Source organism: Salmo trutta, chromosome 19 (genome assembly GCF_901001165.1).
Source record: "Salmo trutta chromosome 19, fSalTru1.1, whole genome shotgun sequence".
Taxonomy (NCBI): Eukaryota; Metazoa; Chordata; class Actinopteri; order Salmoniformes; family Salmonidae; genus Salmo; species Salmo trutta.
Window position 1 is genome coordinate 30,762,834 of NC_042975.1, and position 25,506 is coordinate 30,788,339.

At 41.3% G+C, this 25,506-nt stretch overlaps 1 protein-coding gene across 4 annotated transcripts; it reads left to right on the forward strand.

The window, feature by feature from the left end:
* The first annotated feature begins 3,331 nt into the window (after positions 1-3,331).
* Positions 3,332-24,488, forward strand: LOC115154330 (ribosomal protein S6 kinase beta-1). Of its 4 annotated transcripts, none has more exons than XM_029700450.1 (14): positions 3,332-4,724; positions 11,146-11,189; positions 11,578-11,698; positions 11,821-11,889; positions 14,355-14,502; positions 14,623-14,680; positions 18,182-18,373; positions 18,563-18,653; positions 18,817-18,924; positions 19,881-19,943; positions 20,070-20,147; positions 20,267-20,374; positions 20,673-20,782; positions 21,026-24,488. In XM_029700450.1, the coding sequence occupies exons 1-14, from the start codon at positions 4,653-4,655 to the stop codon at positions 21,282-21,284; spliced, it is 1,521 nt and encodes a 506-aa protein (XP_029556310.1). In that variant the 5' UTR covers positions 3,332-4,652; the 3' UTR covers positions 21,285-24,488. The 4 variants fall into 4 exon arrangements, with proteins under 4 accessions (XP_029556310.1, XP_029556314.1, XP_029556313.1 ...); XM_029700454.1 differs by having other exon boundaries at positions 4,666-4,724; positions 11,103-11,189; XM_029700453.1 differs by lacking the exon at positions 3,332-4,724 and adding an exon at positions 4,737-4,899.
* The last annotated feature ends 1,018 nt before the right edge of the window (positions 24,489-25,506 follow it).

A 25,506-nucleotide genomic window follows, 5' to 3' on the forward strand; every position in this document is an offset into this window, starting at 1 on the left:
CAGCTACTATAATAATACCAACGATTGTATAGTAGGTTTACAAACTCTGTGATAATACCAAAGATTTGTGTCATTGTTCTATTGTTCTACCAAAGATATTTATAACTAACCCAAGTTAGTTCATCTGTGTTGTTTTCAATGGGAGCAAATGAAGCATAGTGGGGAGAACAAGCAAGGTGGGCAGAGCCAAGCAACAGTTAGCGAGATCCTATTGGAGCGTTCTAGCATGTATTTGCATATTATAAAACGATGGCGTCTAATCCTGAATGCTGATTGGTTAAAACCGCATTCCAGCCGGTGTCTATTCCACAAGTTACCACCTGCTAAATCTATGACATTAAAATGCCTACTTACTCTGTTCCATCTGACTGCGCAATCCACTGTCTCATCAGCCCAGCCAGGCAATTTATAAACTTGATCTCCACTATAAAAAGCATCCTGACATTATCTCACGTTTCTTTTAGACTAACATTTAGTTTTCAACAGCAGATATTTGTATCGACCTTGCTATCTGTCTTGCCGACATTTGCAACATTGTTTAAATGTTCAAAATTCGATCTCCAGCTGTCCAATAGTAATGAATGTGTCGGGAGTAAAAAGGTAAAAACAAAATGAAGTGCAGCTAGTTTGCAGTCTTTCCAGCTTCAGTTTAAAATGATTGTGTTAGCTGTGTTGTTTACTAGCTCCTCTGAACAAAAGTGTCCTGACGAGGGAGCACATGTTCTATGCCAGCTGAAATCGGGCCTCATTAGCTCATTGTTATGGATGTATCCAAATAAATGTCACTAGATAACAGCTTAAACCTGTGGCTCAGTTGGTAGAGCATGGTGTTTGCAACGCCAGGGTTGTGGGTTCGATTCCCACGGGGGGCCAGTACAAAAAAATAATTAAATAAAAATAAAAAAAATGCATGAAATGAAATGTATGCTTTCACTACTGTGAGTCGCTCTGGATAAGAGCGTCTGCTAAATGACTAAAATGTAAATGTAAACAAATGCAGCTACTTTGCTGTTATTCTGGATGCACTTTTTGACATGACTGTAAATTAGCCGTAGTTGGCTAGCTAGCTAGCAAGCAAGGGATGAGAACGTTGCCAGCCAGTATGGCAATGGAACATTCAGAACGAATGACTGGGTCACGTCCATATATACAAAACAAGAAGACTGAACAACTGGGTCGCATCTCTGGCAACTGAACTGATAGAAAGAACGACTAGCCAGATTGGGTAGCAACCCTAGATTTGTGTCAGGACTATATCTTGTGGAAGGAAATAGTAGTGTAACGACCCTGGGTTTATAAGCGTGGATATCGACTCTGCCGCTGGAGCATGCTTTTGTGGCACAGTTGATAGCGCGCTGGACTTCGGGCTAGAAGGTTGAGGGTTTGAGGCCTGCTCCCTGCTGTTTCATTACATTGGTGTCAGAAGTGATTGGACCTTGTTTCCACGCATTACATTGGTGTCAGAAGTGATCGGACCTTGCAGCCACGACAGTGCGTGTGCTTGGCCGGTGAGCGCGTTCCCATAAGACGTTGAGTCGCAAGCTAGCGAGGACGCGCTCTTTGAAAGGAGGAAGTAGTGCAGTGTTGCCAACTCCTCAGCAAGGAAAGTAGCTATTGGCTGTCCTAAAAGTCGCTAAATGACGTCATCGCCTAATTTGCATAATTGGCCATGTGCATGTAATTGTGATAGATGCTGTAGGCGAGAGAAAAAGTGAGTAAAACACACCCTAAATATGTTTACAACTACAAATTAACTTTCTTCTGTCGATTCTTGTTTTTTTTTATGTCACAATTCCAACCCTCCTCCTTTATCAAAGAGACACTGTGGCGCAGTTACTTAGTTTTTTTATTTTATTTTTTATTTTTTTAATTTATTATTATTTTTTTTACATTTACATCCCGCCCTGAATGTAAGCCAGGGCGGGATCAGCCAGCGACGGCTTCCCGCATGCACGATTCATTTGCAGTCTGGACGCGGAGGGTTGAACATCTCCTGCTCTAACTGCAGCTGGGAGGGACTGCTGCGCAAGGACTTGGCCGCCTGTGAGTGCTTTGGAACTGGGGTGGGCCCACGGCAGCATCCGCTGCTCGTTGAGAAGAACAATACGTGCTTTCACGTCAGAGTCTCCAAAAGTCTCCAATAACACCAGAAAAGGTCACTAGATTTGTCGCTAGTCGCTTTTTTGAAAATGTGTCGCTAGAGGGGTCTGAATACTCGCTAAGTTGGCAACACTGGAGTAGTGTAATGACCCTGGGTTTATAAGCGTGGATATCGACTCTGCCGCTGGAGCATGCTTTTGCGGCACAGTCGATAGTACGCTGGACTTCGGGCTAGAAGGTTGAGGGTTCGAGGCCTGCTCCCTGCCTGTTTCATTACAGTAGCATAAATTCATCAAAAATAACGTTTTTAATCAGCATACGTCAATCATTATTTGAATATGTTTGTAACCTGTTGTATAAAAGTGATAATGCCACTCGAAGCTGGTGTATGGATGATATATTGGCACAGTTTGCCGGCCCTTCACTTCTTCTCGGGCGAAACAAAACAGTCTTTTTTTAGAACTTTGGTCAAGTCTACAAAACTTAGTGCACTCTGTTCATTACAGATTTTTAGTTTTGGGAACAGGAAACATTGAGATCGGGCTTTTCTTGGATTTGAAAATCAGCTGAATTTCGGCCCAGTTCGATCTCGCTCCATACTCTCCCGCTTCCGGCCACTGGGCATCCTCTCCTCACCATATTTGGTGGGGAGTGGAAATTGCTTCGTATTTATACATCTGGTGAAATATCTTACTCCTTGTTCTAACTGTGATAATACCAAAGATTTTTTATAAATAAACAAAGACAGACCACAGCCTGTCGTTTCCAATGGGGAAAAAAATTGCCATAGTCGGCAGAAGAAGCCGGAGGGGGGCCAGGCAGAGCCAAGCACGAGCTAGCGAGATCCTATTGGCGCGTTCTAGCATCGTCTGCATATTTCCGTAAGGGAACGCTACCCTGTGAAATACGCGTGTACAATAACTCAATTCACCTTTGCGCTCGTTCTAAACTCCGGTTTAAAAAAAAAAGTTTAGAACAGTAGTCCACTCCTCTGTTGGAACAGAGAACTGTATTCAGATCAAATGTTTAATCGAATGTCGGCCAAAATCCATCTCGTTCCAAACTTCTCCCACTGTTTGTCAGTGGCCTTTCTCGTGGAAACGCCAAGGGATGCTTCACATTTAAACATCCTGTGAAATATCTGTCTCATTGTTCTGTGATAATACTGTGTCATTTCAGCAGTGCGCATGCTCGCCCACTGTAGTAGGGCACATTACTGCGCAAGTGTATTATTGCACCAGTTGGGAGGGAAAAGTTCCCGACCAGACGAACGAAAGATGCGGAAGCGGATGAAGAAGTGGAATCTGAAAACAATGGCGGTAGAATCAAGGACAATTTGAGAATTGTCCAAAATAATGGAAACCAGAGTAAAGTAGTGTACAGGGATGAGAATGACCATTCGTATCTAGGAGGAGTACGGTTTGTTAAATGAGGAGCAGTTGAGCATAGTACCAATCTTGAAGAAACCATTTGAGTTATCCAAACTGTTGGAGAGAGTGCTGGGTAAAGTGAGGAGGCAGTCTTGTTTCGATTTGTTTGTGCTTCTTCGGATCAGAAGGGACGTGCGTTGTGTCTTAACCGATTTGATAAGTTTAAAGTCTCGTGTGTCTCTTCGGAACAGGGCATCCCTCAAGGGGGTTATGTCTGGTGGGAAGTAGATTTTGAGGAGATTTTTCTGGCTTGATAGAAGCACGTCGGATGACTCGTGTGGTGAATGGTGAAAAAGTGAAGTCTAACCGTTCTGTTCTTATCTTTTTTTATATGGAGTCTCTCCCTACTCAAGTGCAGTTAGGGTATATCAACTACAGAGTCAGAGCATTTATACCAAGACCAATGCAGTGTGATCATTGTGTAAAGCTTTTGGTCATGTAGCAAGTGTTTGCAGAAGGGAGAAGCCGAGATGTCCAAGTTGTGGAAAGAATCATATTATGTGTTATAAAAGTGATGAATGTGACATGTTGCAATTGCGGAGGGAACCATGAAGCCACGTCTTCCTAATGCCCCACGAGGGTGAAAGAGAATGAGGTGGCCAAAGTCAGGGTTGTACAGAGCATTTCATATGTAGCAACTGTGAAAATGTTTTGAATGGTAGTGGATAAGTCCTACACTGCAGGCTGCAGGGGTTGCCTTTCATCAGCAGGATTCTGACATGTTAAGAAGGTGGACTGAAAGATTTATCAGCGAAGGAGTTATATGGAATATTGGCACAAGCCCTACCACCCTCTCAGGGAGAAACTTCTTTCAGTTATCCCTGTTTGTTTTGGCAATGTAGAATTGTATTAGAGTGGATTAAGTTAGTTTCACTATTACGTATGGATTCATTTATTTGATTTGGTTTCAAACCGTCCAGTTGGTGGCGGCAATACACCTTTTGGGGTGTAGTCCGCCATAAAACCCACAGAAGTGCGCATGCTCAACACTTGGCTTGGGTTTGTTTTTGGTCGGCAGCATGGTTTCTACTGTAGCCGGTATGGCGGCGATGTATGTTGCTCCATGAGGCACTGTAGGAGAGCCTTTCATTCGCACTGAGTGAGAGGGAACAAGCAAAGGCCATGGCGGGGGTATTCGACATTGATTTGGATCAGCAGGACGAAAATGTGTCTGAGGACGAACTCGAGGATGGAGTGAGTTACCAAGCAAAACATAAGCTAGCTAGGTTCTATCGTTATGGTAGTTAGAGCTAGCTGCTAATGAAGTAGGGAGGTGAAAACTAACTCGCGCTGGCTAGCCATTAGCTAGCGGAACCCAAGGCGGTCTTGACGTTGGTGGCTAGCTGGTTAGCTAACCAACTAAAACATAGTAGGTCTATCTGTCTTCTCGAGAAACTATCCATGCTTAGTTAGATTGTCATGACAGTTGTGGCTGCTTCGCCTGATGTATTGTCTCTACCTTCTTGCCCTTTGTGCTGTTGTCTTTGCCCAATGTTTGTACCATGTTGTGTTGCTAATATGCTGTGTTGTCATGTTGCTGCTATGTTATTGTCACATGTCTCTTAATGTAGTGTTATGTGTGTTGTCCTATATTTTTTATTCCAGCCCCCGTCCCCGCGGGAGGCCTTTTGGTAGGCGGTCATTATAAATAAGAATGTTCTTAACTGACTTGCCTAGTTAAATAAAAATAAAGGAGGCACGCATTGATGGATTCGTTTAACAACCAGAATATTTTTGAAGTACATTAGCTAATAATTGTGTAGATAAAAAATAAATAAAAAATAAAAAAACGCACACAAAAAAACCCGAATGAAACCACCTGACCTCTGTCATGCGCATAATAATCAGATTTCTGCATCATTGGATGTGGACAAGTGAAACAAGTGGTTGTACTCTTTCATACATCAATTATTTTAGCGTCATTAGCTTGTTTTTCTTCAGCAGTCTGCCACTAGACTGATATGCAATCAGTCCCTTATACACAGTAGCAAATAGCAGTTTTATTTCTGAGATACAAAAAAGTATGTTATTTGTCTACATTAACCTGGTAATTGATTGTGATGTGATTAAGAGAAAGAAAACAAATCTGTGTTAGGGTGTGGTGCCTTAGCGGAACGCCTCACCAATATCCAATGGTATAGCGTGGCGCGAATTACAAATACCTCAAATGCGAAAAAAATTCAAACATATGACTATTTTACACCATTTTTAAAGACAAGACTCTCCTTTATCTAACTACATTGTCCGATTTCAAAAAGGCTTTACAACGAAAGCAAAACATTAGATTATGTCAGGAGAGTACCCAGCCAGAAATAATCACACACCCATTTTTCAAGCTAGCATATAATGTCACAAAAACGAAAACCACAGCTAAATGCAGCACTAACCTTTGATCTTCATCAGATGACAATCCTAGGACATTGTTATACAATACATGCATGTTTTGTTCAATCAAGTTCATATATATATTTATATCAAAAACCAGCTTTTTACATTAGCATGTTTTGTTCAGAACTAGCATACCCACCGAAAACTTCCGGTGAATTTACTAAATTACTCACGATAAACGTTCACAAAAAAACATGACAATTATTTTAAGAATTATAGATACAGAACTCCTTTATGCAATCGCGGTGTCCGATTTTAAAATAGATTTTCGGTGAAAGCACATTTTGCAATATTCTGAGTAGATAGTCCGGCCATCATGGCTAGCTATTTTGACACCCACCAAGTTTGGCCCTCAACAAACTCAGATTTACTATAAGAAAAATTGGATTACCTTTGCAGTTCTTCATCAGAATGCACTCCCAGGACTTCTACTTCAACACCCAATGTTGTTTTGGTTCCAAATAATCCATAGTTATATCGAAATAGCTGCGTTTTGTTCTTGCGTTCAAGACACTATCCGAAGGGTGACGCGCCGGCGCGTATCGTGACAAAAAATGCCAAATATTCCATTATCGTACTTCGAAGCATGTCAAATGCTGTTTAAAATCAATTTTTATGCTATTTTTCTTGTAAAATAGCGATAATATTCCAACCGGGAGACGTGGTATCCGTTCAAACACTGAAAGAAGAAATGGTGTCTTCACGTGCACGCCCGTGTCATTGTTCTCAGATCGACCACTTTCCAAAACCCCTACTGTTTTTCGCCCAGGGGCTGCAGAGTTATCATTCCACATTCTGGCGCCTTCTGAGAGCCTATGGGAGCCTTAGAAAATGTCACGTTACAGCAGAGATCCTGTATTTTCGATAAAGAGCCTACAGAAGGCCAAGAAATGGTCAGACAGGGCACTTCCCATATAGAATCTTCTCAGGTTTTGGCCTGCCATATGAGTTCTGTTATACTCACAGACACGATTCAAACAGTTTTAGATACTTTAGGGTGTTTTCTATCCACATCCACTAATTATATGCATATTCTAGTTTCTGGGCAGGAGTAATAACCAGATTAAATCGGGTACGTTGTTTTATCCGACCGTGAAAATACTGCCCCCTATCCTAAACAGGTTAACCTCTCATGGGTAGGGGGCAGTATTTTCACGTCCGGATAAAAAACGTACCCGATTTAATCTGATTACTCCTGCCCAGAAACTAGAATATGCATATAATTGTTTGATTTGGATAGAAAACACCCTGAAGTTTCTAAAACTGTTTGAATGGTGTCTGTGAGTATAACAGAACTCATATGGCAGGCCAAAACCTGAGAAGATTCTATACAGGAAGTGCCCTCTCTGACCATTTCTTGGCCTTCTATAGCCTCTTTATCGAAAACAGAGGGTCTCTGCTGTAACGTGACATTTTCTAAGGCTCTCAGAAGGCGCCAGAACGGGGAATGATGACTCTGCAGTCCCTGGCAGAAAAACAGTAGCGCATTTGGAAAGTGGCCGATCTGAGAACAATAACACGGGTGTGCGCATGCATGTGAAGACACCATTTCTTCTTTCAGTCTTTGAACGAAAACAACGTCTCCCGGTCGGAATGTTATCGCTATTTTACGAGAAAAATCGCATAAAAATTGATTTTAAACAGCGTTTGACATGCTTCGAAGTACGGTAATGGAATATTTTGAAATTTTTTGTCACGACATGCGTCCGCGCGTCACCGTTCGGATAGGGACCTGAACGCACGGACAAAACAGAGGATATTTGAACATAACTATGGATTATTTTGAACCAAAACAACATTTGTGGTTGAAGTAGAAGTCCTGGGAGTGCATTCTGACGAAGAACAGCAAAGGTAATACAATTTTTCTAATAGTAATTCTGAGTTTAGGTTGCCTCAAACTTGGTGGGTGTCAAATTAGCTAGCCCGTGATGGCCGGGCTATCTACTCAGAATGTTGCAAAATGTGCTTTTGCCGAAAAGCTATTTTAAAATCTGACACCGCGATTGCATAAAGGAGTTCTGTATCTATAATTCTTAAAATAATTTATGTATTTTGTGAACGTTTATCGTGAGTAATTTTAGTAAATTCACCGGAAGTTTTTGGTATGTTTGCTAGTTCTGAACGTCACATGCTAATGTAAAAAGCTGGTTTTTGATATAAATATGAACTTGATTGAACAAAACATGCATGTATTGTATAACATAATGTCCTAGGAGTGTCATCTGATGAAGATCATCAAAGGTTAGTGCTGCATTTAGCTGTGGTTTTGGTTTTTGTGACATATGCTAGCTTGAAAAATGGGTGTGTGATTATTTCTGGCTGGGTACTCTCCTGACATAATATAATGTTTTGCTTTCGTTGTAAAGCCTTTTTGAAATCGGACAATGTGGTTAGATTAACGAGAGTCTTGTCTTTTTAAAATGGTGTAAAATAGTCATATGTTTGAGAAATTGAAGTTATAGCATTTAAGGTTTTTGAATATCGCGCCACTCGATTCCACTGGCTGTTGACTAGGTGGGACGATTTTGTCCCACATACCCGAGAGAGTTTAACAGGACTGATCCTTCTCCATTGCTAAGCAACTTCAATAATACACCTGTTCCAGTTACATTTTACAGCACCTTATGGTACTGTATTTTCTTTATCATATCACTATCAACTGAATGCCAGTTGACTGTAGATCCAAATAAAATGTTTTTGTATAAAATTGAAAATGCAAATGATGCAATCTTATTAAATATGAACATATTTGCATAAAATGCACCAAAAAAACCTGACAGCTTATATCTTTTGGTTTAATTTTAAGACACTCCAGACCTGGACTTGTCCAGAGCAGTGTGTATAAATACTTCTTTCATCTTTCTATCTAGAAAATACTAAAGATGTACGTGAAATGCATTTATGGAGAATATAATTTTTTAAAATTAAAATGTTATCTAGAATAAAAAGCATTGTCAACAATTCCCTCTGGGCAAGTTGGGAGAATATATCTAAGAATAACCACACAACATTTGGTGAATGCAGATGCTTTTGAAGCTGAGATTTCCTTTTTTGGCGTGTGAGAAGTCTGACTTTCAGGAAGTTAAAGACAAGTACACTGAGTTAACTTCCAAAAGCCTATTTATTTAGACCCAATCACCATCTCTTCAAAGTAAGTTACGTAGAGTGTTTGTAAATTTAGTCAGTCAGGCGATCTACTCTCGTGTGAGTGTGCCAGAACGCAGAATAACTAGGAATTTACAAACGCTCAACACCTGTTGAATATGGCTGGAGTCAGTAAATGTCAGCAAAAAAGCGTACTTAATGCCAGCCACGGAGTTAGTCACCAATGCTCTGGATAACATGAAAGCAGCCTAACCAGCTGTGTTCAGGTGAGTAAAATGGTCAGTAAGGTGTTCTCTCATTTGTGTCTGGAAGTAGCTAGCTAGCCAACGTTAGCCAGTTAACTTGGGTGCTTGACTGCTGTTGTGTGGTCAGAATGCTCAGATCAACCCTACTTCTCAGCCAGAGTGTCCACGAAATGATCTGAATTTACCAACGGACAATCTGACAACGCTCTGAACTTACAAACCGTGCACTGTGGCACTCCAGATTGAATTTACGAACACACCCTAAATGTCATCAGTTTGTAACATTCTCTATGAAATGGGCTTGGAAATTGTGTAATTCAATGTAGTGAGCTTTAAAATTATTGACGTATGTCCATTTTAAGTGGCTAAAATTCATACAAATGTTGATGATAGTATGATAAACTAAAGAAAATGTACATTCAATTGTAAAAAATAATATATATTTTCCTCAATCTACACACAATACCCCATAATGACAAAGTAAAACAGGTTTCTAAAATGTTCAGAGACTTGTCCCAAATCCACCCCTGCATTGTCTTGTTGGAAAGTGAACCCTTTCCCCAGTCTGAGAACCTGCTCCAGAGCACTCAGGAATTCATCAAGGATCTCTCTGTACTTTGCTCCGTTCATCTTTCCCACGATCCTGACTAATCTCCCAGTCCCTGCCGCTGAAAAACATCCCCACAGCATGATGCTGCCACCACCATGCTTCACCATAGGGATGGTGCCAGGTTTCCTCCAGACATCATGCTAGACATTCAGGCCAAAGAGTTCAATCGTGGTTTCATCAGACCAGAGAATCTTGTTCTCGTGGTCAGAGTCCTTTAGGTGCCTTTTGGCAAACTCCAAGCGAGCTCTCGTGCCTTTTTACTGAGGAGTGGCTTCCGTCTGGCCACTCTACCATAAAGGCCTGTTTGGTGGAGTGCTGCAGAGATTGTCCTTCTGGAAGGTTCTCCCATCTCCACAGAGGAACTCTCGACCCCTGTCAGAGTGACCATCGGTTTCTTGGTCACCTCCCTGACCAAGGCCCTTCTCCATTGATTGCTCAGTTTGGCCAGGTGGCCAGCTTTAATCAAAATAGAATTCTATTTGTCACTGCCGAATACAGTGGGTGTAAACCTTAACAGTGAAATGCTTACTTACAAGCCCCTAACCAACAACGCAGTTAAGAAAATTCCTAAATAAAAGGAGATAAGAATAACGTAGTTAAAGAGCAGCAGTAAACCACAATAGCTATATATACTGCAGGAAGAGTCTTGATGATTCCAAACTTCTTCCATTTAAGAATGATGGAGACCACTGTGTTCTTGGGGACCTTCCATGCTGCAGAAACTTTTTATCATTCCCCAGATCTGTGCCTTGACACAATCCTGTCTCTGAGCTCTATGGACAATTCCTTTTACCTCATGGGTTGGTTTTTGCTCTGACATGCACTGTCAACTATGGGACCTTTTTATAGACAGGTGTGTTCCTTTCCAAATCATGTCTAGTCAATTGAATTTACCACAGGTGGACTCCAATCATGTTGTAGAAACATCTCAAGGATGATCAATGGAAACAGGTTGCACCTGAGCTCAATTTTGAGTCTCATAGCAAAGGGTCTGATTACTTATGCAAATAATACATTTGCCCTTTTTATATATATATATATATTTGCAAATGTTTCTAAAAACCTGTTTTTGCTTTGTCGTAATGGGGTATTGTGTGTAGATTGAGGACGTAAAAAATAAATATGTATATTTGAGTAAGGCTGTAACGTAACATATTGTGGAAAAAGGGAAGGGGGTCTGAATACTTTCCGAATGCACTGTAGATGCAAAATAAATCATTTCAGCCTTTGGGACCGGGCCTTCTTTTTTCTTTTTTTTGTTTGCTAGATCCAAATGAGCGAGTATGGGCGGCAATGCAGCGGGTTTGAATTGTGAGTATTTACAACAGGTTCAGCCTGTATTTTGGCATTCAAGCTTATGTGGCACACTTACCACAACGTTTGACAACACGATTCTTCTTTGTCATGTTATCCTGTGTTTGTTTTGTCTTAGGTGTCAATATATTTGCCCTACAGGGATCTGTGTAATCTGATCTTTGTCAATTACAGGAACACCTTTGATCACTTTTATGATCTATGCTTTGATGAACAGATACAGGACAATTGTGCTGTTAGTCCAGAGATGATAGAACTCCTCAGATAAAGTTGGTTGTGCAGGACTTGTCATTGAGGTCGATTCAACATTGACTCACTGCAATGATGTGTATTTGACATGTATGATTTATGTTTCAACGGTTGTCTTTTTTAATTATTTTACAAGTAACATGGATGACTGTGAAAAGTTTGAAATCTCTGAAGACAGCGTCAACAAAGGAATGGAGCAGATTCGTCCGGAATGCTTTGAGTTGCTCCGAGTTTTAGGAAAAGGAGGCTATGGAAAGGTGAGCTATCCCTAATCGCCCTATGCCTTGATCAAGTATTCTCATGTCTTCCCCTTAGATTAGATGGCATCAATTCAGTGAAATTCATGTTTTTTTTGTTTTTTTCCCCCAATCACATTCAGGTTTTTCAAGTTCGTAAGATGTCGGGTGCCACTTCGGGAAAGATCTTCGCTATGAAGGTCTTGAAGAAGGTGGGCTGTTTGGGTTATCAGGCTGAGATACTTATCTCTTGTCTCGTCAGCCCCTAAGGATCTGCACACTTAACTTCTGTGATATTTATTCTAGAGTTATTCTCTAAGTATTCCCATTGACATGACAATGAGCACAGATTGAACACTGACCCTCTTGTTACAGTAGTATACAGAATGCACCGGTGCAGTCATTCAGGCACACAGTCAGAAGTGAAGCTGCCGAACACATAACTTAAAAAAATAGACTGAACGACTTACCATGAAACCTCAGGGCTGTTCGTTCTCCCCATTTTCTTTCCATTGGCTTTGCCTCCTTTTTGTAATTGACGAACGCCCGTCTGGTTTGCATCTTGGCCTCAGAACCCACCTCTGTTTCCCAGAAGCCTTACAGGTTTTGGTAATAGGGGGTCTGTTTATAGTTTGTATGTGTGTGTATTTACTGTTACTACCATGCAGGAGCTAAGAGCTCAGATTCCTATTCTACCTCTGTTACTGAGGATGAAGGTTTTTAACCAGGCAGCCAGCATCCATCATCACTACCAAATGAAACCCAAGGGTCCCACCTCTTTCCCTCACGTCTTGGAAACCCTCTCTCTAATTGGCTGATCTTTGTCCATCACCATCAAGCATAACCTTCAGAACCACCCCTTTGGATTTCATAGTGCAAGCAGCACAAGTGATTTAGGCTTAACAAGGAAGCGAGTTCGAGAAATCTTGAAGTATGCGCCTTAGTAAAAACTATTTCTAACTTTATATGTGCTAACTCCGAATCAATTGTTTTTTTTAAATGATATGGACGCTGTGATGGAACATTTATTTTGATTGCCGATTTTATTTTTTCATTTATTTTTTAAATATATATTATTTTATTTTTTTTATTACATTTTTATATATAAAAAAATTATCTGAATTTTTCAAAGTCCCATCTAATAGGCCTACAGCTGTAGCAGGCTCTCTCTCCTGCTTTGATTTCAAACAACGCCCCCTTCAAGTCCTACTTTATTGCAGTGTTTCCAGGTTCTTTACGCGGTAGCAATTGAGCCTGGGACGAGGTTATGGAAACTCTTGTGTGCAGCAGACATTTCCCAGCATTGGTGTTTAGCGTGGTTGACTTAATCTGCCGTGTCAGAACCCAGCATTGTGCATGTAAGTGGCTATGTAGCACGGTACGTACAGAGCCTCACGCAAATGACTGACCATGCTCTGGCTTCTAGTTCTGCCACAGGGCTCCGGCTTAATCCAACTGAAACAGATCTACTATTGGACCCGACAGCTGAAATACAGTATACTGATATAAATGCAACATGCAGCAATTTCAAAGATTTTACTGAGTTACAGTTCATATAAGGAAATCAGTCAATTGAAATAAATTCATTAGGCCCTAATCTATGGGTTTAATAGGACTGGGCAGGGGTGCAGCCATGGGTGGGCCTGGGAGGGTGTAGACCCACCCACTTGGGAGGCAGGCCCAGCCAATCAGAAAGGGCTTTATTACAGACAAATACTCTTCTGCACCCCCCCCCCCCCCACACCACCTCAGACTATCCTGCCAGATGTTGAGGTCCAGGGATGGCGTGGTTACATGTGGTCTGCGATTGTGAAGCCGGTTGGATGTACTGCCAAATTCTCTAAAATGACATTGGAGGCAGCTTATGGTAGAGAAATGAACATTCAATTCTCTGGCAACCACTTTGGTGGACATGCCTGCAGTCATCATGCCAATTGCACGCTGCATCAACTTGAGACATCTGTGGCATTGTGTTGTGTGACAGAACTGCACATTTTAGAGTGGCCTTTTATTGTCCCCAGTACAAAGTGCACCTGTGTAATGATCATGCTTCTTGATATGCCACACCTGTCAGGTGGATGGATTATCTTGGTAAAGGAGAAATGCTCACTAACAGATGTAAACAAATTTGTGCACAAAATTTGAGCCAAAGGTTTTTGTGCATATGGAACATTTCTGGGATTTTTTTATTTCAGCTCATGGGACCAACACTTCTTATGTTGCGTTTATATTTTTGCCCAGAGTGGTTTGAATGTTTTGGATTCCTTTGAGCCAACAAGATTTGCACGTGATCTGGACCTGAGGGCGAAGATAACTGCATTAATGACATGGCTCAGAGCAGAGAAGTTCTCTCCCTTTACTAATGCTGGGCTGGGGGAAAAGGGAGAGCAGAGAAATAATCATCTAAACCAGATACCAAATGAGAATTTCCTTCACCCTGTTATGTCTTCAGATCGTGTGGATCCGGTAGTCAGTTACCTACCATAGTGTCCTTATTTTCAAATGCATATCATACCTCAGTTTCTATCTGTAAGAATTTTTTTTCATTTGGGCTGACTAACTTGATACCACACTCACTAGGTTATTACCACTTTGTTCTCTGCTGTGAATGTGAAGTGCTACCATTGTTATAATACTGACAGTGCTTGCCAATCCAAGCCTTGTTTGATCCCTCCAGGCCATGATAGTGCGTAACGCTAAGGACACAGCTCACACCAAGGCAGAGAGGAATATCCTGGAGGAGGTGAAGCACCCGTTCATAGTGGACCTCATCTATGCCTTCCAGACAGGGGGCAAGCTGTACCTCATCCTGGAGTACCTTTCTGGTGAGTGGCTGAGGCATGGTTTGTGCGCATACACACAAACCACACAACGTAGCGTACACCTACACGCATCATTCGCGCACACAATGGCAAATAATGAAATGCTGTATTTGTTATTTGTAGGCGGGGAGCTGTTTATGCAATTGGAAAGAGAGGGGATCTTTATGGAGGACACAGCGTGGTAAGCGATCAGTCATGCTGGAGATGTGTATCTGTAGTGTGTAGATAGATATGAGTTTCTGGACCCTGCAGTCTTAACTCCCATGTGTCAACAGACGGGAGATGAAGATAGTGATTACATAGCATAAGGTTGAACTATTTTTAGAAGCAGACAAATGTAATGATGTTGAAGCCACAACACATGTTTAGAATGTAGCGAGGGCAGCTAAAGGCAAATCTGAAATGTATTAAAAAAAGGTCTGAAAATATCTATTGCTGCTTGATGGAAGGGTTTATCGTCATACTTCCTGTAACTATATACAGTGCCTTCAAAAAGTATTCATACCCCTTGACTTATTTAGCCAGTTCACCCACGATACATGCCAGTATTCGACGTCCACCCATGTCTGGAGATGACGTTGGAAACTACCTCTAGGGGCAACAGTGGGCGCTTTTACCTTCAAGTAGGTTTTGGTTTTTCTAGGGTCGTTGTGGATGGGCGTAAGAATCTGCCTCTGGTGCTAAAGGTTGCATGTTCGAATCCAGCGATAGAAAGTTGTTTTTGAGATTTTTGTTTTATGCCTATCCCAATCCTTAACTCTTACCTTTAAGGTTAAGTTCAGGCATTAACTCCACATTTTAAACACTTTGAGTGATTGAACACTTATTGACTCGACATTTCAGCTTTTACATTTTTATTTAATTTGTCAAATGTCAAACACAATTCCACTTTGACATTATGGGGTATTATGTGTAGGCCAGTGACAAAACAATCTAAATGTAATCCATTTTAAATTCAGGCTGTAACACAACAAAATGTGGAAAAAGTCAAGTGGTGTGAATACTTTCTGAATGCACTGTAGATGCCCTATTTGCTGAGGCACACTGAATGTACAGTTGAAGTCAGAAGTTTACATACACTTAGGTTGGAGTCATTAACTCGTTTTTCAACCACTCCACAAATTTCTTGTTAACAAACTATAGTTTTGGCAAGTCGGTTAGGACATCTACTTTGTGCATGACACAAGTAATTTTTCCAACAATTGTTTAAAGACAGGTTATTTCACTTATAACTCACTGTATCACAATTCCGTGGGTCAGAAGTTTACATACACTAAGTTGACTGTGCCTTTAACTTCTTATGGGCGTCCCACCTGGCCAACATCCGGTGAAATTGCAGAGCGCGAAATTCAAACCACAGTATTATAAATATTTAACTTTCATAAAATCACAAGTGTAATACATCAAAATAAATCCTAACTTCTTGTTAATCCGGCCGATGTGTCAGATTTCAAAAATACTTTACGGCGAAAGCAAACCATGCGATTATCTGATGGAAAACATATTTCCACCAGGCAGGTGCGACACGAAAGTCAAAAATGGCGATATAAAAAATGCCTTACCTTTTGATCTTCTTCTGTTGGCACTTCAAATGGTCCTTTTGTTCGATAATGTCCTTCTTTATATCCATCATAACTCCGTTTAGCTAGCGCGCTTCAGTCAATAATCCACCCAGTTTCCCTCCATCAAAATGCATACAAAATGAATCCCAAACGTTACTAATAAACTTTCCAAACAAGTCAAACAACATTTATAATTAAACCCTAGGTACCCTAATATGTAAATAAACTATCAAATTTAAAACGGAGAATCGTTATTGTCTTTACCGGAGAAGAATATCAAAGAATGCGCTCTCTTCCACACGCTTGGAAACACTACAGCCAAAATGGGAGCCACCTACAAAAACTACAATTTCTGGCACATTTTTCCAAACACCAGCCTGAAACGCTTTCTAAAGACTGTTGACATCTAGTGGAAGCCTTAGGAACTGCAATCTGAGAGGGCTTGATAGCCATTAAAAATAGTGGTAGGCTGAATATTTTTGTTTAGGGGGGGGGGGGGGGGTTTGTCCTCGGGGTTTCGCCTGCCATATCAGTTCTGTTATACTCACAGACATAATTTTAACAGTTTTAGAAACTTTTGAGTTTTCTATCCAAATCTACCAATTATCTGCATATCCTAGCTTCTGGGCCTGAGTAACAGGCAGTTTACTTTGGGCACGCTTTTCATCCGGACGTCAAAATACCCAAGAGAGGTTAAACGGCTTGGAAAATTCCAGAAAATGTCATGGCTTTAGAAGCTTCTCATGGTCTAATTGACATTATTTGAGTCAATTGTAGGTGTACCTGTGGATGTATTTCAAGGCCTACCTTCAAACTCAGTGCCTCTCTGCTTGACATCATGGGAAAATCAAAAGAAATCAGCCAAAACTTCAGTTTTTTTTTTTTTTGTAGAACTCCACAAGTCTGGTTCATCCTTGGGAGCAATTTCCAAACGCCTGAAGGTACCACGTTCATCTGTACAAACAATAGTACGCAAGTATAAACACCATGGGACCACACAGCTGTCATACCGCTCAGGAAGGAGACGCGCAGTCTGTCTCCTAGAGATGAACGTACTTTGATGCGAAAAGTGCAAATCAATCCCAGAACAACAGCAAAGGACCTTGTGAAGATGCTGGAGGAAATGGGTACGAAAGTATCTATATCTACAGTAAAACGAGTCCTATACCAACATAACCTGACAGGCCGCTCAGCAAGGAAGAAGCCACTGCTCCAAAACTGCCATTAAAAAAAAGCCTGACTACGGTTTGCAACTGCACATGGGGACAAAGATTATACTTTTTGGAAAAATGTCCTCTGGTCTGATGAAACAAAAATAGAACTGTTTGGCCATAATGACCATCGTTATGTTTGGAGGAAAAAGGGGTTGCTTGCAAGCCGAAGAACACCATCCCAACCGTGAAGCACGGGGGTGGCAAAATGTTGTGGGGGTGCTTTGCTGCAGGAGGGGCTGGTGAACTTTACAAAATAGATGTCATCATGAGGAAGCAAAATTATGTGGATATATTGAAGCAACATCTCAAGACATCAGTCAGGAAGTTAAAGCTTGGTCGCAAATGGGTCTTCCAAATGGACATTGACCCCAAGCATACTTCCAAAGTTGTGGCAAAATGGCTTAAGGACAACAAAGTCAAGGTATTGGAGTGGCCATCACAATGCCCTGACCTCAATCCTATAGAACATTTTTGGGCAAAACTGAAAAAGCGTGTGCGAGCAAGGAGGCCTACAGACCTGATTCAGTTACACCAGCTCTGTCAGGAGGAATGGGCCAAAATTCACCCAACTTATTGTGGGAAGCTTGTGGAAGGATACTCAAAACGTTTGACCCAAGATAAACAATTTTAAAGGCAATGCTACAAAATTCTAATTGACTCTATGTAAACTTCTGACCCACTTGGAATGTGAAATGAATAAAAGCTGAAATAAATCATTCTCTCTTATTCTGACATTTCACATTCTTAAAATAAAGTGGTGATCCTAACTGACCTAAAACAGGGAATTTTTACTTGGATTAAATGTCAGGAATTGTGAAACTGAGTTTAAATGTATTTGGCTAAGGTGTATGTAAACATCCGACTTCAACTGTACTTGATGTAAAAGCTCTGTTTTCTGTTCTGCAGCTTCTATCTGGCAGAGATTTCCATGGCTTTGGGACACCTGCATCTGAAAGGCATCATCTACAGAGACCTGAAGCCAGAGAACATCATGCTCAGCAACAACGGTCACGTCAAGCTCACAGACTTTGGCCTGTGTAAAGAATCAATCCATGATGGCACTGTTACTCACACCTTCTGTGGCACCATAGAATACATGCAAGTTATGGTCCTAATCATTAAAACAATGAAATGTTAATGTAAGCCTCCTAGTCTGTTGTAAACGTCCCATCCCCTCAGAGCAATACTTTGCATACTCTTTTGTTTGAGGAAATTTGTGTTTGGTTGCACATTGTATAGGCTTATCTGACTGTCCTCCTCACCCACTCCCCTCCCATCTCACTCCAGGGCCCCAGAGATCCTGATGAGGAGTGGACACAACCGGGCTGTAGACTGGTGGAGTCTGGGAGCTCTCATGTACGACATGCTGACAGGAGCAGTGAGTACAACTCTTCTTTCAAGAGAAACATTGATTTTCTTCAAAACGTATGTACTCTGTACAAGACAACATCAACATTTAATTGATCAATATTTTTGTTTAACCTCAGTGGGACACAATGTCAGTATTGTAGTTGGATATACCTTTTTATGTTATTCCACAGCCACCATTCACTGGGGAAAACAGGAAGAAGACCATTGACAAAATCTTAAAGTGCAAACTGAACCTGCCACCTTACCTCACACAAGAAGCTAGGGACCTTCTGAAAAAGGTAAGGGTGTTAGATGTTCAACTGCCCCAGTTCTAATAATAGTGTTTTGATGGCATTTCAAGGAAGGCTCTGCCTTCTGATTGTCTAATGCTGGGCTCTCCAACCCTGTTCCTGAAGAGCTACCGTCCTGTAGTGCTGAGCGATTTGTTTGAGGTCGGTTCGATTATTCAAAAATAATCTGTTTCGATAATTTTCAAACATTAAATGTATTATAATCTTAAAACATTACATGCATTATGTGGGTTGAATGCTGTAACACTGAATAAAACAATTAAAGTCCCATGATGGTAGTGACTGTCCATTACTGCTCATCACTTATTAACCATCATTTATTCACATTAACTTAAAATATTTCTCTTTTATTTGATAGCTTTATTATTTCATTCCAAGTCATCTCATCTCTATAGAACTGCTGTCTGACAAAATCACTATTTTGTAGTTCTTCAAAGTAAATAAGGCAACCTTTTTATGAAGGTCTCTTTCGTAGCAGGCATAAAAGAAACACAGACAGGACAAGTAGATGCTCAATGGATTATGGTCATTGTAGTTAATTACCACATTTTGTGCACTAAACTACGTAGAATATTGGCCTGTTGGAAACTACAACTCCCTACTACATAGCACAGTTCAGGCTGGATCTGATTTATCTCAAGAGAAACTGTTTAATGTGTGCATTGAGCTCACAGAAGGGGGGGGAATAATGAAATGGAATTCAAATAATTGAACCTACTATAATTTATAGTTTTTGCTCCAACCCTAATCACACCACACCTGATTCTAGTAATTAGCTGGTTGATACGCTAAATCAGGTTAGTTACAACTGGGTTTGGAGTGCACCTACAGGAGGGTAGCTATCCAGGAACCGTGTTGGAGAACCCTGGTCTAATGTAACACAAGTCAGATCAAATAAAAACTGAGGAGCAGACTTGCATTACCCGTCACTCCCTCTGTTCCAGCTGCTGAAACGCAATGCCTCGTTACGGCTGGGGGCAGGCCCAGGAGACTCCTCAGAAATCCAGGTAATACAGTTTAAACAGACCTGTTGTAGGATTATTAGAACGTTGTTGAAGGTGGTAAAAAAGAGCAACCTTTGTGTTGTGGCTTTCTCTCTGGGAAAAGTAAAGTTATTCTGTCTGCTTCTCCAGAGCCACCTGTTCTTCAGGCATATTAACTGGGATGATCTTCTCGCTCGCAAAGTGGAGCCTCCATTCAAGCCTTTTCTGGTGAGCCGTCATTCCTTATTCATAGCATTTCCATTGTGAAGAGCACCTGTGCCTACCAAGTCCTCCTTGACCCACAGAGACTAGAGGTTAACCGGTTTCCTTCTTTCCTTCTGTTGCAGCAATCAGCTGATGATGTGAGCCAGTTTGACTCCAAGTTCACTAGCCAGACTCCCGTGGACAGCCCTGATGACTCCACGCTCAGCGAAAGTGCCAATCAAGTCTTCCTGGTAGGCTGCCTGCTGCTTACTCTGCACATTCCATTTGGTCTCGTGTTTGTGCGCGTGTGTTTTACTGTGTGCACGGCTGCACGTAAACGGGTAGGCAGAAGCTACACTTAGTTTTTTCTATTTTTGAGACCAACAAAAATAGTTGGTTAATGCATTGCATCTGTTATTTATTTTTTACTGGAAACCGATTTGGTTTAATGAGTGTTTCATTGCACATCTCCTCTGGCCTATGTTGTTTTGGTTGTGATTGACCATGAGGACAATGGCTGTAATCTTCCCTGTGACAACCTCCCCACAGGGTTTTACGTATGTAGCCCCCTCCGTCCTCGAAAACATCAAGGAGAAATTCCCCTTTGAGCCAAAAGTCAGCTCACCAAGGTTTCTGGGAAACCCAAGAACACCAGTGAGGTAAGTTTTTTTTTTTTTTTTTTTTTTTTCTGTCTTATTTTCCTCTAGGTTTGTGTAGAAATTGAATTTTCCCATGAAGTTGTTCTGCCAACCAGTGGTTGAGTCCAGTGTCATTCTGGTACTCGGTTCTACTGGGATTTATCCTCACTGTTAAAATGTCACCTTTCTGTCTGCTCTCCCCCAGTCAGTAATATAGTGCACTATTCTAACCTTGCCCTGTATCCTCTTCTCTTGGCCCCCCAGCCCAGTGAAGTTTGCTGTGGGGGACTGCTGGCCCCGGGCCCTCACCCAGGCTGGAACCTCATCCCTTGGGGGTTTTGGGTCTGGAGACCAGCCCATGGAGGTTGGTGTGGAGCAGAGGGCCATTTCCTCCAACGAGGTGTCTGCCCCCCTGCCTATCAGAAAGCCCTCTGGCAACACCACCACAGGCGGCCCCTTCAAGAAGCAGGCCTACCCCTACCCCATCGCCAAACGGCCCAAGCACCTCCAGATGAATCTATGACACTGCTCCATCTAGAACTTCTTTCCTAAATCCTCCATTCACTTATTTTTTTCTTTTAAGAGACTTATAGAAATTAAATAAATGACTGACGAACCGTCAGCACCATTCACCAGCTCCTTCAGATGCACCTTCCATCCCTGCCTCCCTCCTTTCCTTCCATCCCTGCCTCCCTTCTTTCCTTCCATCCCTGCTTGCCCCTCTCTCCCTGGTTGGGCAGCTTGGCAGCCACACAGGGCTTTCCACCCTAGCAGATATGACAAACTATAGGAGCCTCCTGTTAGGGAGAGGAGGAACTAGGGAGAGAACTCCCTCCCACCAATTAGAGCTTTAGTCAGACAGCAAGAGGTCTTGACTACTTCCTTCAGCCCTGTAGAGTATATCTGGAGGAAGAGATGAGAGCAGTGCTGCTAGATGCTGCTGTCAGATTCCGGTGTGCTCCACTGGGCTGGCTTCTCATGACACACTGGTGCTTTGTACTTTAGGTGAGTGGGGACAGTGTTACTCCTGATGCAGCAGTGCTTTCCCTCACCAGGAGTGAGACGTTATTGATCAATGAAACTGGGTAATAGACTTTTAAAGCCTGAGGGTGGAGATGATTCCCCCTTAAATGCCTCTACTTCATTTTTAGAACTTGCTGACGAGGGGTTACAGGATCCATTGTAGCTGAATACAGTAGATGGAGTCAATCACAGTGACACAATGTACACAGAACACAATATTCACTGTAGACTTAGTTATCCTGCTATAGTGTATTACATTGTTCAATTTATATAAAATATGGAATCAACAATGCCTTTTTCTGCTTTGTCACTTGAACATCCCATCAGGATAAATCTTGTAGAATATGTCTGGGCCGTGTTCTGTATGTAGAAAACGTATTGACACTGAGTGAAACAGGAAGGTACAACCTGAACTCGTCCAATGAGAACATCAATTTCCCTGATCCCTACTTAACATAACCCTGAGCCACGTTCAGTTGCCAAACGTTGTTGTACGTTGCCGATAGAAGTGGCATGAATAAAGCTGACATGATTCCTTGTTCTGCATATCACATTTATACCTGAACGTTGTGTTCTGCTGAACACGCCCCATGTGTGGTGTCATTGATGGAGGGGCAGCTAAAAACACAGAAAAACACGATGTGTACTATTTCAGCTGAATGCATCACCTCCTGCCCCACTTATCCTACAATACCAAATGCTGACACTGCTTTACCAGTCTGACTGGATCTCTAGGTAGATGGAAAACCTTTATGTATGTAGTACGTTTTTGCGTTGAATGTAAACTGACTCGATGCCTTTTCGAGTGTCACTTACTCAGATGACCCACAAGTTGTCCACGATTATGATGCATGCAGGTTTATTATAATATTATGGACCTATTTTTTTGGGGGGGGTGTCTGCCAATTTGTGATTGTCAGAGACCAACCGAGAGCTTGTCTTTTTTTAATTGAAAGAAGCAAAGCATTGAGGCCAAATTCTCGTCACCACTGCCTTTTAGTGTTTAGCTAATCGCCAAGTTGCATTTTTCTAATAATGTACCTGGCTAGGTGCTTCATAGATGCTTCCCTCAGTCTTTATGCAGTCTTGGTGATATCAGTAGGGCTAGTACCTCTGATTCCATTTTAACTAGGGATTGTTAGAAATATGGTGTGACTTGAAGCTTATGTATGCATGTATGTGGTCTTTAACTGTCTTAGCCTCTGGAGAAAAGCCATTTGATCCTCCTCTTCCCCAAACAGGAACATTTGTCACATTAATAATAATCCAATTAGAAGGTTCTGTCTAGATGAAGGCAGCATGCTTCCTGAGACCTTAACTTGAAGTTATTCCTTTCTGTCTGGAGATGTAACAATATTTGCTCCAGTGAGTTTAGGTACTGTAGTTTCCCCCCACCATGGAGCTATCAGATTCACATGACCAAGATAACTATCATGTTTAAGTGTGTGATTTGATAAACTTGAAAATATGCCTCATTCAATAAGCTAACAATTGTACTATTCTGTATATTTTTGAACCAGGCAGTATTATTTGGGTCGTTCTGTGGAATCTGTTAGGCTTACATTATGACTGATCGGTGTGTGTCCCTCTACAAACCTGTCAAGTGTGAAAAGTCCTGTTCAATACAATTTAATGTGTATCCTGACAAAGGATTTCCTATTCCAATAATGAGGTTTATTAAAATATACATTTTCACCCCCCTGTCTGCTTGTCAGTGAAGGAATGGACAAATTGCTTTGGCTTCAGGTTCCATTGGAGAGGATGTTTGGTGTGCTTCAGAGCAACTTTCACCCCCACAGTGACCATGGCTTACCCTTTTCAATATATTTATAATCCAACTTCTGTTTTATTATTTATAAGTGACATTATATATTTTTTCCACTGCATCAGTCACACTATGCAAACAATGTATTTATTGTATATTCAGTTTTAAGGTCAGGCACACATGAATCTTTTGTAAATTGCTGCATTATGTTTCAAAAATGTCTTTAAGTATATGTTTTTTTCCAATGAATCTCTTTTGAGAAACCTCAAAATGCAGCAGTTTGTTCTTTAGTTTGGAATAAAGAATGTCTTAATATGTAAGGTGCAAAATACAATCCTATTGTACAAGGGACAAGTTTAGAAAGTAACTTTTTGATCATCTTGTACCGGCTTCTTTAATTCTGAGAACGTGATATTTAATACGATGCCTGCAGAGTGTTGAAACATGGGCAGTTTAGGTGTGTATGATGAAAAATAGTCACTGATGCAAAAACTCATGGGGGGTTGGGGATGTGCCTTTCTTAAAGAAATTGCATGTATTTTCAGATGTGTATGGAATGTTAGTTAAAGAGGAAGATGATTGGACCATATGTTTCTATCTCTAGTGGTATAGGGTCTTTGAATGATGAAGTGGTTTTCTGTGCTGCTCTAACCTGTTGATACTGAAATTATCTGAACGATACTGATGTGAGTGATTTCTCTCAAGTGGTTTTGGAGTTTGAGGACCTTTTTATAGTTGTGTTCAACTGAAACAAAATGAGTGAGCCTTTGGGAACATGAATATGATTGATCTACTCATTAGTAGACTGCTGCAAACAGTTAATCAGAGTCAATATTTTACCCCTATATTTATTCCTAGACATTTCAGGGGGTTTGGATGTTGATGTGTAATATGTAAGTGGATGGATGTGAACAAAATAAAAAGCATTACCGAGTTGAAGACTGAAAGTGATTATAGTGCAACCTGCATGGATTATGCAACCCCAAAGTTACTGCTCAACTCATAACAGCAGCTGCACAGGAATGGCCAAAACGAACACTGACTTAAGGTAAGTGTGATTGTTGCCATCTAGTTGTGCTAAATATCCAGCTGTGTCTTCTGACATTTTTCTTCAGTGAAAGTTGTAATTGTCATGGGAAATCCTGAATAAATAGCCTGAAATTCTTCATTTGCATTGCACTGCAGATGTCAGCTGAATCGGAAATTACCTTTACATGTCAACCATGCTACAACATGGATATTCTGCGGTACAGATTGAAACCTGGCCCTAGGTTGCCTTGACCCAAGCCTAGTTATTGGCTGCAGTGCCTCAAAGAGCTAAGCACAGGAAACATGGTTGTTTAAGAACATCCAAACTAAAATGACTGTCACTACCTGAATAGATGTGAACTCACCCAACTGTTGAATAAATGCAACAATATCAACAATTTTACTGAGTTACTGTTCATATAAGGAAATCAGTCAATTGAAATAAATAAATTAGGCCATAATCTATGGGTTTATCATGATTGGGCAGGGGTGCAGCCATGGGTGGGCCTGGGAGGGCATAGAACCAGCCAATCAGAAAGGACTTTATTACAGACAGAAATACTCATCAGCTGTCCGAGTGGCTGGTCTCAGATGATCCCACATGTGAAGAAACCGGATGTGGAGGTCCTGGGCTGGCATGGTTACACGTGATCTGTGGTTGTGAGGCCGGTTGGATGTACTGCCAAATTCTCTAAAACAACGTTGGAGGCAGCTTATGGTAGAGAAATGAACATTCAATTCTCTGGCAACAGCTTTGGTGGATAATCCTGCAGTCAGCATGCCCTCAAAACTTGAGACATCTGTGGCATTGTGTTGTGTGACAAAATAGCACATTTTAGAGTGGCCTTTTATTGTCCCCAGCACAGGGTGCATCTGTGTAATGAACATTCTGTTTAATCTGCATGTTGATATGACACCTGTCAGGTGG

Coding starts and splice junctions, on each gene's coding strand:
- LOC115154330 (XM_029700450.1), top strand. CDS start 4,653: ATGGCGGGGGTATTCGACATTGATTTGGATCAGCAGGACGAAAATGTG. Junction 11,890..14,354: donor CTATGAAGGTCTTGAAGAAG/GTGGGCTGTTTG, acceptor TGATCCCTCCAG/GCCATGATAGTGCGTAACGC. Junction 20,783..21,025: donor AACCCAAGAACACCAGTGAG/GTAAGTTTTTTT, acceptor TTGGCCCCCCAG/CCCAGTGAAGTTTGCTGTGG.